The following is a 14,556-nucleotide window of genomic DNA, read 5'->3' as shown; positions in this document are numbered from 1 at the left end:
CTACAGTGATATGAAATGCTATTTTTAATTAGTGTGACAGCATGGGTTATCGCCTGGGTTCTCTTAAGCGTTAGTTAACGCAATTTTCATTTTTTTATTATGATAATAGTTTTATGAACACATCAGGTGCATTTTCGCTGCCGCCGTCAGCGTCAGAGTGAGGTCCCGTGTTAAGCCAAGGGGCGATAACAATGCCCTGTGCCGCCTGCGTTCTACGTGGGAATGACACCATGCGAGGACAGCCTACGATTGCAGCTCAAGCGGGCAGAAAACACACCGTTCATCTTCCATCAGACGAAATGCCTACGGGAAATAACGAAAATCAGGGAGTTGCTGCGGGGCTCGAGAGGCTTGCGTGCGCGCACTGTTTCTCGATAGTAATCAGCACATGGCTCACACCTTTGTAGGTGTTTTTTCTTCCCTCAACACTAAAGTTTATAGAAGCGATATACAAAGCGTAGGTTGTCGCACTGGTTACGATGAGTGCATTCTTTACCAAAATCTTTTTGTGAGTAACCCAATGTCGTATTGTAGAGGATTTATCTGGTAGTAAATTATTCCTTACTTATCAACCTACAAATACCATTCACTCGGTTATGACAATTCACACAACAGTGGCAAAAACCTCAGCCTCGCGCATTGTAGAGTTTCAAACTTTTTTTCGCGCCGTCATGCGCATAAAAGAATGACATATACTTTCTTTACGAAACGTCCATGCGCATATACCCAGTCGGAGAAGCCGAAGCCAAGCTGTACACCACGCGAGATCGCCATCGCCATGGCTAGGATTCTGCGGAGCGGTGGCCACTTTCTCCTGATGGAAATCATGGCCCACTTCTTCTACAGGTTTGTCTTCTTTATTCATGGAATCTCTTCGTTCAAAAAAGTTTTGTCTAGGAGCTCACTTGCCTGTTTTTGACCATTATACTGCGGAATTACTAATCTTGGAGGCTTACGTGCCAAAACTATCATATGATTATGGAGCACACATTAGCGGAAAAAATACTTGTTATTAGTAGTAAACACCAGCAAGTTGCTTTTATTACATTAGTGACTGTGTTTTATGTGCCACTCCTTGCTTATCTGTCTATATTAATTTTTGTTGTACTGTTTGGGAGGAAACACAGTCGAACTCTCCGTGAACATTCTGCAATTACAAAACTACTTCCTTCTAATCATTATCAACAAAACAAAAAAACAAATATGTCCTGCTATTCAGGCTTTATCCAGCTACCGCTGAGTGATTTCAAAGTACTGATACATGGCACGTTAGCATTACGATGAATGTGGTGGACTTCTACGAAAGACGCAAACATCTCTCTTCACGCATCATTTTATGCTACGGTCTGTTATGTATATTTTAACCTCCAGGCATCGCAATTTTTGTGGCTACAAAAAAAAACTGGAAAATTGAAGAACTATCTGTTTTGGTGCAGTTGCGGTTTTAGATAACTGTCACCCAGTTCTGAAATAGAATCATATATTGATTGATTGATATGTGCGGTTCAACGTCCCAAAACCACCATATGATTATGAGAGACGCCGTAGTGGAGGGCTCCGGAAATTTCGACCACCTGGGGTTCTTTAACGTGCACCCAAATCTGAGCACACCTATAGAATCATATATACTACGCGTGTAAAACTGGCCACCCAGTATTGTTACAGGTGGGAAGGTCTCCTCCGGCGCCAAAGCCTTTAATTATCTAATGATTAAGTATAACTTTGCACACACTTGAACAAAGCACATACGGTGCCCAAGGGGCGATAACGTGCGTCCGATTTAAAAAATATTGCTTAATCGCTTTGTATTGAATAGATGAAGTCTCTCGTAGAAAGGGATCGTGAGGCGATGCGATGCAGCACGAAGAGGAGAACGCACACCCTTTTTGCGCACCTCGACTCTTACACAGCCACTTACACAGTACCCAACGTGCTATCGCGTGCCAGCGTGTTCTGATTAGAATACAACGCATTGTTTCGTCGCGCGTCGGCAGAATATTGTTCTCCGATGCCATCACATTGCTTCTGAGAAAGTGGAAGTATATGTAGAGTAGAAAGCAGAGGCCACAGTCTCTCACCAAGATCTTTACACAGGCTAGAACGCGCTAGTGCGTGAGCACGTTCTGGCAGTGCCTTGGGCAGCTATTGCGCACGCGCAGTAAAAGTGGGCATGCACAACGAATTGAACTCCTTGAACTCCACCGTAAGTTGCTTCGCATCTGAAATCGTCAGTACAAAAGTTTGAATTTTTGTTGAGATGCGTCGATGTACTTTATTTTTTGAGGAGATAATTACCCATTTGGAAAGCTTGGCAATTAATGATTAATGCCCAATTAACACTGATTCCAGTCACGGTACTTCAAAAGAAGGACAACGGGAGGACAGACAAGTATGTCACTGCCGCCTGTTTTATTTTTGTCTCCTATATCCAGTTGCGCTTCTCGAACTAGTGCTAGATATGAACCAACTAGTTTCGATTAATACTATAGTTTGTCTTCGCCATTTAAATAGTAAATGTAGCGAGAAATCGTTAAATAAATGTTGTAACGCTTCCTAGGCAACGTGCAATCATCAATCATTTCATTTATAATAACTGCCCTCTGTTAAGTTTTGCGGCTTTTTTTGTCTTAGAGTGGGCAGAATTGTTCTCAGTGTGTACCTATATTATATATATATATATATATATATATATATATATATATATATATATATATATATATATATATATATATATATATATATATATATATGTGTGTGTGTGTGTGTGTGTGTGTGTGTGTGTGTGTGTGTGTGTGTGTGTGTGTGTTATTTTTCTAAAGCAGCTGAAACAAGCCTTATATATGTACCCACAGTTCAGCTATGGCCGAGTGGGATTTTATGGGCGAAAGGCTGGACTACGCCAGCCTGCTGGGCTACGCCCTCTCCCTTGAATTCAACTACTACGTGTGCTACCTGTTCAACTACGGATTCCCCGCAGCCCTGGCCAAGATCGAAGGCATCGAGATTCCGGCTACAGCTCCGTGCATAGCCAGATTGCACCGGTGCTCGCAGTTCTGGAGGTGGGTGTGAAGTGAACTGTTCGGCTGGCTACAGTGAGCGCGCTGAATTCATTTTCTAACTACATCGGGTAAAAAAGTGCGAGCTGTAGATCCTCAGAAAAACGTACATTATATTTGTAAAAAAAATCACCTATCCACGGAGTGAATGATGAGTGGGGTGAAGCATCCATGCGTCCATCCGTACGTCCAGCAGTCCATGCCTCCACCCAATCATCCGTCCGCGCATTCTTCTATTCGTCCATCTGCGCGTATGTCTGTCCGTCCGTCCATCTAGTGAACACTCCAAGTACCGCTACCTCGCATCTTTTCACTATATGTTCATCATATAGAAATACCGCCACCAGTGGACATTCGAAGTATCAAACGAGAGGTGGCTACCTACTACCATGACGAGGACTACTACTACATACATTGCGGATGCACAACCCCCTGCATAAGAAGCTTCTCTCTTAAAAACTGGGGATGACGATTCAAGGAAACTTCGTAAATTTCGAAGTATTCGGCAAAAGGCAGTGCTCATTGAGGCGGGCTTCGTACAGAACACAGCGCGATTTGCGCGCCCCCTTTGTTGTATGTTTGGGTGGATGGGGGCTAAGCTACATGGGAGCCGTGTGCGCGTCGGAGCTATTCGACTAACTCCAGCGCGGAAACAACGTGCTTTGCCATCCCGTGATCGCTGAGAGAGTGTGAGGGGTATAGTCACAGCCCACACCGTTCCAGGACACGAATGGAGAAAATCGAGTAAGAGAATAAACGATTTCCCCTATATCTTTTCTTGAATACGGAGAGTCCCTGGAGCCATCGTTACGACAAAAGCTTGAAGCGTGTTCCATCGTTTCAAGCATACGTCTTTTCCTGAATTTCTGCATCTACAAAACTGAGGAATACGGGAGACCAATACTGCAGCAGTGGCAGTTCTAGTAGCATCTCACATCAATCTATTCAACATTGATGCCAGTGAAACGTTTTCCTCTATATGTGTTGTCATCATTAAAAAAAAGAGAAAAATTCTCGCAGCACTAATTTAGCCTTCTGCGAATGCATACGCGAAATCCTTAATGGAATCTGACTAACTGAAGATAATACTGCGGCGTACCAGTGGCTATCATGACAGCGCACAGCCGACATTGAAAAACGTATAGCCAAAAGTATACATGCCTATCAATCAAGTCACTGTACGCAGTCGGCGTTATTCACCATTTAGCCAACACTAAAAAGAATGAGCTCTAGGCACCAGGCAGCGTCGGTCATCACTCAGCCATCACTATAGTCAGTGTTGCCAGATCTACAACACGGTAATAATTAGTTCCAGCATTACGCGATTGAATACGGTAGGTGGGAGTCCGTCCGATCGCTGTTCGTTGGTTGTCGCAGACCGCTCATTCACGAATTCCAGTAGAGTACCCTGGCATATGCGCTCGCATATTCCCAGGAATCGGGGACATCTTAACATGACGCCATCTTTTGCCGGCAGAAACGGCAGCCTGTTTTGACTGAATGACAAACAGACGAGAAAAATCACATCTCTCGAAAAAACCTAGTTATGAAAAATGACTCCCGGTTGTTAGTTGCAGATACCTACTGGTACATCTAGGCAAAATTGCAGAATCGCACTATAAAGCCTGTGGCTCCCCAGGTCAATTAAACACCACCCATAGAAGCCCATAAGATCCCATTGTTAAACTATCAACACTCTGGCAAGCCATGAAGTTTGTAGTGCGACACTGTAACTTTTCCAGACTATTCAAATAGGTCTCGGCTCTATAGAACTAGGATTCGTTTTTCATAGCTAGCTTTTTTCGCCAGACGGAAATTTTTCGCTTATTTCCCTTTCAGTTACCGCAGGCTGCTGCTTTCACGGGCGAGAGATGGCGCTACGCGCAGATGTACCCAAATTCTGGTCATGTACAAAAGAGCTAAAACACGTTGTATCATCTATTCGTTTCGTGGAGTAGGAGTTGTCACACTATTGGTTGCGACAACAGTTCAGTTTCACGTGCTTTAGCTAACATCACATCTTCGAGATAGGTGCGTTGATGGTGCCCTCGTCTTAGTTGTTCAGATGTCGCTCAGGCTGTACACCGTATACCGACCAAAGAGAACTGCATTCAATTTATCACCTGAGTGCCTATTGTTTTACTGAACGAATAGGCGTAAACAACTTCGACATCCCACAGAAACCACAGAACCTGAATGTAGTAGATTGATTGTTCTAAGCACATCACAAAAAATGCCTCTTTGAGCTCGATTAGCCCGCTATAGAGTAATAAGTATCATGGTGTCGATTAAACTATTAGTACATTCCCAGCTTGAATTTCGATAGCACACAAATTTTATATGGCGATATCATCCTTCAATTTTCTTTTCCAAGTATATTTGTGGCTGCGCATGATCATTGTAGTAACCAGAAATGCGGGCCGATCCTGCAACGAACGCTGGCTTGTGTTGGCTGAATATGACCGATTTTGTTTGCAGATGGCTCAATCATTGCTAATGCGGGGCAACGCTGCCCGTCGGTGTTTGAGCACCAAGACGCTAATTTCTCAAGCTAACTGCTGTCTTTAGTAGTATAACAGTTGTATGGATCATCGTACAGTGCGTAACACGTAATTTGGGAACATGTCATAAAACCATGCGATTCTGTCTTGATCGGCTCTAAATCGCTTGCTGTGGAAAGTTTGAATTTGCATCACCTCGATTGCCAAGTTTTTATGGCCTCAAGAGTACAATAAATACGTATGTTTTGCAGAGCGAAAACACACACACACACACAGAGAGAAAGAGAGAGATTGTTTTCGCAAATATGAAAACACACCAGCAAGAAAAAATTTATGAGCAACTGAAACAAAGAAAATACGGTGTCATTGAACAGTTTGCTTTCAGAAGCTTACTTTACAAAAAAAGGTATCTACGCACATGTTGCTGTCCAAGTTCTACACCCAATATGCAGCATAACACACCATTTTTTATTCATACAGCTACATATTCACCTTTTCATAAACGCCTCCCTGGGCGCCGCCATAGCCCTCCTTGGGCTGAGCAAATTAGCGCGTCCCCTCGAAAATGCACTGGCGACGCTGCGCCCTTAGCCTTTGTACTCTCGCGCACAGCCCATCATGGCGGTGTTTCCTTCCTGTGAAAAGGTGTATAGCTGCTCATCACGAACGCATCGGATATTGCGTCCGCTAACAAGTTTTCCTGGAACTGCCACAACTCGCTTTGTGGCTTTGAGCCAGTGGTAAACTACTACGAGTCTATTACTAGTTTCATCTGCTGGACAACGCTAGAAATAGAATCGAATGCATTTTCAACTGTTGTTTTTATTTTCTTTTTTCAGATACTTTGACCGTGGCATGCACCTGTTTATTCGAAGGTATGGGAACAAGTGTTCACACATTCTCTTCTTATTTTTTATGCTTGGCGTTACTTCATTGTTTCCAAGCTGCTTAAATGAACTCAAGACGCCTCAGCGCATCGTACGGGTTACTGAGCATTTCGTTTAAAGCCCACTAGATTGCACTTAAGTGGCGTCCCGTTAGCCCACACTCGCGGAAATTTTCTGGGCGCAGTTTGCATATATTAAAGAAAAAAAAACGCATCACCGACTGTATTGGAGTTCTTCCAATTTGTAAGTACGTTTTCACAATGATCAGCCGCCTTTCTTAATGAAAAGTCCCGCCTCAAGGTTGACTGAAGAATTCTGTTACGAAAATTTTCAGCATAAAACGCTTTGGTGAATATGGGCCATGAAACTTCAGGTAAGCCTCGGAGAGAAAACAAGGCGTTCATGACAAGTTTCGTGCACTGCCAAATGGGGGAATGGGAAATATTCGCTCATCACTTCTCTTAGCTTCCCAATTGTGGAGGTCAGGTATATAGTCTTCTATTTAGCACCTTGCATCATTACTGCACTGGCTGCATCCGCAGGTATGTCTACGAGCCCGTGCTCGGTGGCCAACGCACCGCCTTAAGACTGGTTCTGAGCACGGCCGTCGCCTTCACCTTCACCAGCACCTGGCACAGCTTCTATTCGCACAACCTTGTCTGGTGCGCTCTCAGTGCACTTGGAATCTGCCTCGAAGTCATCACCATTGAGATCAGGAAGTGGACACCCGTCAAGACGTTTGAGGTACGGCAGCCGTACGCTACGTTGCAGTGAGAACGTGAAAAGGGGAGCGAAAATAGTAATAGATGAGGATGGTGAGATAGGCAAATATATACGATGCTTTCCAGCTGAGAAAATGTTATAGCCGCGTATGATCCAGATGGTTTTAAAAAGGCTATAACCACTCCTATTACCACATTTGCATTGTTGGTGTCAGGCCAACTACCCAACACAGTCTCATCAGGTAATGACCTTCTGCAAATCTTTCAGTAGAAGAAATCACCGTTTGTCATTCACGTGCGTATGCTGCGAAATTGCAAAATATGTACGCAAGTGTTTCTGGCACATCACGGTGTTCACAATTGAGACTGGTATCACAACGGTCGAAAGGAAGGTTGCCCTACCGGAAACCTCACCAAGTATAAAACCAAAGGTAAATATTCGGCAGATGTCTGCCTGGTTGGGATAGCTTTACTTTGTGTTATGATTGTTTTATTATTAGGTTCCTCTTTGTGACAATTACCAGACAATGGTGACAATTAACAAACAATGGTGGCAATAAATGTATATGGGATAATATTAGAAGTATTTGTAATCAAAATATGAAGGGAGCGAAGATGGCAAAATGATAACTTGCCACCGGCAGGATCCTAACCTGCACACGGTCGATTCCTGCCGGAGGAAAGTAATCTTTCCGTTCACTTTTGTTTGTTCATATTTACCTTATAGATACTTATAAGAACATCCCCTACTCTCCTCTTGGCATCATTGTCTGTTAATTTTCAACGATATTGTGTCTAACAAAGAAAAGATGAGCCCTTCAATTCACGCTGTTTTGTTCCACTTTATGAGTTATCTTATTATTAAGTGGAAAAGTTTGATTCACATGGAGTACGCTATGACCACTTGCAACATTGCGCTTGGTGGCGCACATATCACTCTGCATATACGCAGAAGAAAAAATTACGGCATATTCACGGGGTGAATGATGATGAATGGGCGAAGCTCCGGAGGGATTCATCGCTAAACTGTGAATCTTCCGTGTAATTCGCCCAGTCGATCATCATGTAAAGACGTGAGAAACGCTGCGTGTGTATATACACAAATCAACTTTTATTTGTTCTTAGACGATGGATGGCTTGCGATGTCCCTTGCCTCGCGCGCTCGCACATCGGGATTCTGTTTGCGAGCGCGCGCTGCTGCCGCCTTGCGCTCTCTCCGCTGTGCAGCCTTATCCATCCGGCGACTCCGAGCGCGCGCCAACAGCGAACGGATTTTATTACAACGCTCCCCCTAGCGTACGTCGCCGCACTAAATCGAACGATTGCCTTCAACCAATGACACGCGCCATATGTGACTATTTTATAAGGTCTCGCGTCTTTCATCAACTACAAGTACCGCTTTCTAGTTTATAACATCTTGCATCTTTTCATCATCAGCTACAAGTACCACCATCTAGTAAACACTACAAGAACTAAACGAGAGGTGGCTACATACAGGAGACGGTACCGCCATCTAGTGAACACTGCAAGAACTAAACTAGAGGTGGCTACATACAGGGGACGGTACCGCCATCTAGTGAACACTGCAAGAACTAAACTAGAGGTGGCTACATGCAGGCTACAGGGGACGCACAGCCCACGCCCTATGGAGCTTCGCCCCTAAAATAAAGAAACCATCCCTCTATTTATGCTGTTGTGATGAAAGCTGTTGAAGCGTTGTCTTCAATGTTGGTGTTATAAGGGTGACAGCATCAAAAAACTAGTCCGTAATGCGTTTCAGAAGCCAATGCCCTGTGGGTGGTCGCAAAGAGGAATTGGAAGAAAAAGGCTCGAAATGGGTCTGAGCGCAGCAGTGCTGACTAGACTTGTTAACAAAATAGCAAATTTAAGAACATTTACCATTCTAAAAACCATGGCTAGCCGGTGTGTGACGTATTTTCCGCAGATCAGTGCTACGCGGGTCGTTGCATATCACTGCGCCACCCCTAAAATCGAAAACGCATTTTCCTTGCAAGCTAACATTGATACTCTTGTACGATCGCTCGTTCCACAGGGCCGCTACCTGGCGTCACCTGAGCGGATGCGAATGGCCAAGTGCCTGCTAGGCTCGCCTCACTTCCTGCTCACCATGTGCGCCTGCATCTTCCATTTGGCGGAAACGGACGTGTGCTTCGTCATTGTGCGAAGGATAATAACCGGTAACTCTGTTATTATGTCCTCATATGCTTTTTGTCCCACGATGCACATTGCTGTTGCCGCTGTCCACAGCGATGGTTAGTGCGATCGTTATCACCTGAACTTTCGCGGCCACAAGCTCGGAGACTAATTCCGGCTACGGATGCCGCATGCTAGTGAATATGTAGTGCAATGGAGAGACGTTCGATCAGTGGACGGTGAAAGGAACACCAAGTTGTCAAATTTCATGTGAGTATGAAGCTATCCTAATGCGTGTTTTCATATCGTTGCCATTCCTCTGTGATGTTGCATTCTATTACATAGCGAATTTCACACCCTTGCAAAACGAAGAGCAGTTGTGTTCTAATGCTTTCACTGTGTGCGCAGCTACTCTTTATTACCAACCAGGGTGTGATTTCAGGCAGTGAATTTAAATGTGACTAGAACTACAAACAGATAACTCTTTAGAAGTTTGCGGCATTTATTCGTCAAAGGTGGATGCACACAATCCTGCACCAATAGATGCGCCCTCCTGACTGACGTCATCAACCTAACGGCTAGTGATCCTGCCGTTGAATATCAGTGCTACACGTGCATGAGATTGACTGTTTCGTTAGTAGCAAAGGCTATCAACTGCTGTAGTTTGGTAATCTCGGTGGAGCGTCTCCGAACTTCTTGAGTTCTATCCGGCTGAAGGTTCTCAGCTTTAGGAAGTTAACAACGCGCATTGGCCCATTTAGTGCGTACAGATGCCGGCATTACTATTGTATGCCTTTCACGTTTAAACAGAAGCATATGGGACAAAAAATTTTTTTTACGAACACTTAAAGTAAGAAGTTAACGCTCACGTGGAAGAAGGGGAAGGGGGCAAGCCGTCTTTTCATTCAGTTATCTTAAGAAGGGCGCCGATTCAGCCCAATATCTTTTCTTAGTCAGAAATTTCACGTCGTTTACGAATGCCCAGCGTTATGTGCATATTTTTTTTTACAATAATGGAAGCCAATGGCCCCTGAATGTTGCATCCAAATACTTGCTTACTGCCCAACGTGGGGAAATTGGGCTTGCTGCCTCCAGTTGGTTGTCAAAGCAAAGGCGACGGAGGCTTCAAGTCGCAACAAAACAACAATCACTATTTTAAACTGCGACTCATATGGAAAGGTCAGCCCACGGACAAAGAAAAGTGAGGTGACAACCGCAATTTGGCCGAGCTGCATTCAGCGAGCGCTGTAAACAGCGTCTATCTTTCGTGGCAGCCAAACAACTACTCTCACCAGGCAGTGCGGCGGAGGCTGCCACTTTTTAAACTTGCCGGTGGACTACCCGCATTGCGAAAGCGCCGTACGTGGCGTTATCTTCGTGGAATCCATGGTAGAGCATGAGAACCATCGTTCGCTTTCTGACCCATCAGCAGCGAGAGGAGTGAACGAATCAACGTTTTAAGTACGATGAATGTGCTGAGTACTATAAGCACTATCTACTCCGGGATTAGCAGGGTGTACTTTGAAGCGTATGTGAAAACAAAACACTGCAGTTTTGAGCTTCAGTGGAACAAGGGCGCTTCCAATATGGTGTTTGGAAAAATAATGCGATTGATCTTGCGCGCCGTGTACGCTCTCATAAAAAACCTCTTCCCAATGTCAATTCGTGTGTACCGAGAATTCACGGAGATTGTGTCAATAAAAATGTTTTTCCTGATGTTGAGTGCCATATGCTCTGCAGTAAAAAGACTGGCCTGGGGTTGGTAAGAAGTCTGTAAGCAACGAATGTAACTGCAATTACAAAACAAATGTTTCATATTTTAAGTGCTAAGAATATTTACAAAAACTTATTTATTCTATTGTGGGGCGTTTCAAACTCATGACAACAATGTGTATAGCAGAAATAGTAAATGATTTACAGTATTCGGTACTGTACTATGTGAGAGCTGTAAGCAGCTGTCCCTACACGGCTGCTCTCTGAACCATACGTTTACTATGTTACTCGTTTAGAAAAAGTAATTAATGATTTAGAGTACTAGGTACTCTACTTAGGGAGACCTCAAAGCCGTCCCGTGGTCTTCAAACTTGATGAGGCCGTGTTGACAAAAATTATGCCATGAACTAGTTCACGACGGGTGGTCTGAGAAATTCATAGCATCTAAGAGTCAGACGAGCAAATGTGTATTTAAAAAAAAAACTGGTGAACTATATAGAGTACTTGGTACTCTGCTATGAGAGAGCACTATAAGCACCTATTTTCGTAACGTCCGGCTCCATGTCAGAGCGAAAAAGCAAGTGACAAAATAGGCAGTGCAATAATCTTTGCGTTCAATTTATTCTGTAATGAAACCATAGCAACAAGAAAAAGTTGAGACTCTACAAAACATATAATTATCCTTCTGCTGGTGTAGCTTAAGGACCTCAGTTAGTTCGAATGACCAGGAACTCGGTACAACATCACTTCTTTTGTCCTAAGCTCTGCTTGAAGTCGTTTATTACCACATAATCAACAGAGCAATAGCTCCGGAAGCATAAATGCGGTCAGGTGTCATTGTCTTCAAGATAGAGCATTTTATTAAAAAAATGGTAGATCCCACGCAAAGTGCGAATCGATTATATGCGCAGCAAGATTGCAAAAACGTTGATGTTTTAATTTAAAATCAGCACCACGTTACGAGGGGAAGGCAAATGAGGCCGTACACGACTTCCGTGTCATGATTATCATGTTTGAATGTGTTGTTTACCTTCGTCATCTAGTGACATAACGTGGCACCAAATAAGTATATGTGGAGCTAGCGAAACGCCCGCGAGCACGCCATAAGCGTGGTGTTTTGACATGTTCTTACACGACACGCGTGTCAGAATTACGAGGTCTGCACCATTCGTATATTTCGTCGTCTGTTGACATCACGTAACACCATATTCGGTATATCGGGAGCTATCAAAACGGCCGCGGGTGCATCATGAAAGGCCCAATATACTACAACGTAACGTTGACGCGCGCGCACGCTGGGCACAGCGACGCTACGTTAGCAAAACGCGAGCACTCCTGACGCCAGGTGCAACTGGTGCGACTAGCGTCCGTAGGCGTCGCCCGACGGTAACCGGCGCGAAATTCGACATGTCTTATTTGGCGCCGATGACGTTACCCAGAAAGCACGGCGTCTGCTTCTCTTTGTGACAGAGGGATACCGGACGCGCTCAAACGCGCATGCGTCAAAGCAGCGCAGTGCGGCACACGCCTGCGAGTATATGGCAGAACCGGCACCTGGTTTGTCAACGCCGGCTTGACGCGACGATACGAACGCCGGCGCGCATGCGTGCCCGGTCACGTCAAAGTGTATTGGCGCCTCGACTGTGGCTGGTAGTCCTGTTCTCACAAGACACGCATCTCATGATTATCATGTTCACACCAGTCACATACTTTCGCCATTTATTGACGTCACGTAATACCAAATTAGGCATGTATGGAGCTAGCGAAACGGCCGCGAGCGCATCATGAGTGCAGAATGTAGTCACGTTGTTGCATGACACGCATGTCGTGATTATTATGTTTGGATGTGTCATTTACCTGTGTCATCCGTTCGGGTCACGTGTTACCTGATTTGGTACATTTGAAGCTAGCGAAATGGCCGTGAGTGCATCGTGAGTTACGTTTAGTCATAAAGTTACATAACCCGCATCTCATGTTTGCACGAATCTGATGCCTTCTTCATCCATTCACGTCACGTAATACCGAATTTGGTATACGTGAAGGTAGCAGTGAGCGCATCATGAGCGTGACATGTAGTCATGTTTCTACATGACATGCATTTCATGATAATCATGTTTTCAGCAGTCCTTTGTCTTACATTCACGTCTTGTAATACCAAATTTCTTACATGCAAAGCTAACAAAATGGCCATGAGCGCATCATGAGTTTGGCATGCAGCGACATTGTCACATGACACTCATGTCATGATTTTCATGTTAGGATCTGTCGCTTGTGTTCGCTATACGATCATGTTATACCCTACCAGTTTCTTAACATGTCATGTGAACGAAAGCACCACAAAAGCAGCAAGACCATGAAATGCATGTAATACATTCATGACACACATGCGTTGATTTTTATGTTATGACTAGTCACATATGCTCGCCATACGATTATGTTATGTCTTACTAAGTTTGATATTGATGGCCTGATCGAAACGGCCAAGAGAGCTAAAAGTCATTGATTGATTTGATTGATTTTTGGGGTTTAACGTCCCAAAACCACCATATGATTATGAGAGACGCCGTAGTGGAGGGCTCCGAAAATATCGACCACCTGGGGTTCTTTAACGTGCACCCAAATCTGAGCACACTGGCCTACGACATTTCCGCCTGCATCGCAAATGCAGCCACTGCAGCCGACATTTGAACCTGCGACCTGCGGAATAGCAGCCGAGTACCTTAGCCACTAGACCACCGCGGCGGGACAGAGAGCTAAAAGTCGTAGGCGGATAGATAGATAGATAGATAGATAGATAGATAGATAGATAGATAGATAGATAGATAGATAGATAGATAGATAGATAGATAGATAGATAGGTAGGTAGGTAGATAGATAGATAGATAGATAGATAGGTAGATAGATAGATAGATAGATAGATAGATAGATAGATAGATAGATAGATAGATAGAAAGATAGATAGATAGATAGATAGATAGATAGATAGATAGATAGATAGATAGATAGATAGATAGATAGATAGATAGATAGATAGATAGATAGATAGATAGATAGATAGATAGATAGATAGATAGATAGATAGATAGATAGATAGATAGATAGATACGCTCAAATTCACCGAAGTTCGCTAAGAAGTTTCTCATTCAAAATCACAGCATATCCACCGAGGTAATGATGATGAGTGGGGCGAAATGATCACTTCAGGCTCTTCGCCACGGAATCCCACGCCCGCGCGGCGTCTGCGTCCGCTTGTCTTTGCGTACGGTTTACCGCCGATTCGCTGGCACTCAGCTCGGGATCCGCTTGTTTTTGTGTGCATTCCACCGTCGCCTGTCGGGCTGTCACCTTGAAATCTGCTTGGCTGTGTGCACGTTTCGTAGCCGAGAGCCCTTGACAGCGAATGCGCGCCGTAGCCGCTTTCAGAGCCCTCCACTCCGCCGCCTTGTCTTTGTCGGTCATTGCGAGGCCCACAAGCGTAGCGAGTGCAGACGAAGGAAGAAGCGTGCCAAGGGCGGACGCACGC

At 44.4% G+C, this 14,556-nt stretch overlaps 1 protein-coding gene across 2 annotated transcripts in view; it reads left to right on the top strand.

Annotated features, from left to right (window-relative positions):
- Positions 1 to 14,556, top strand: part of LOC119167454 (protein-cysteine N-palmitoyltransferase Rasp) — a 103,494-nt gene that overhangs the window by 77,403 nt on the left and 11,535 nt on the right. For both annotated transcript variants that reach the window (XM_075866252.1, XM_037418928.2), the window contains 5 exons: positions 731 to 846; positions 2,853 to 3,059; positions 6,397 to 6,432; positions 6,987 to 7,188; positions 9,220 to 9,364. In XM_075866252.1, the coding sequence (XP_075722367.1) occupies positions 731 to 846; positions 2,853 to 3,059; positions 6,397 to 6,432; positions 6,987 to 7,188; positions 9,220 to 9,364 (706 nt within the window). The remainder of the gene's footprint in view (positions 1 to 730; positions 847 to 2,852; positions 3,060 to 6,396; positions 6,433 to 6,986; positions 7,189 to 9,219; positions 9,365 to 14,556) is intronic.

The sequence above is a fragment of the Rhipicephalus microplus genome, chromosome 6, assembly GCF_043290135.1.
Source record: "Rhipicephalus microplus isolate Deutch F79 chromosome 6, USDA_Rmic, whole genome shotgun sequence".
Taxonomy (NCBI): domain Eukaryota; kingdom Metazoa; phylum Arthropoda; class Arachnida; order Ixodida; family Ixodidae; genus Rhipicephalus; species Rhipicephalus microplus.
The sequence above is the reverse complement of the archived record's forward strand: the minus strand, read 5'-3'. Positions and strand labels throughout refer to the sequence as shown.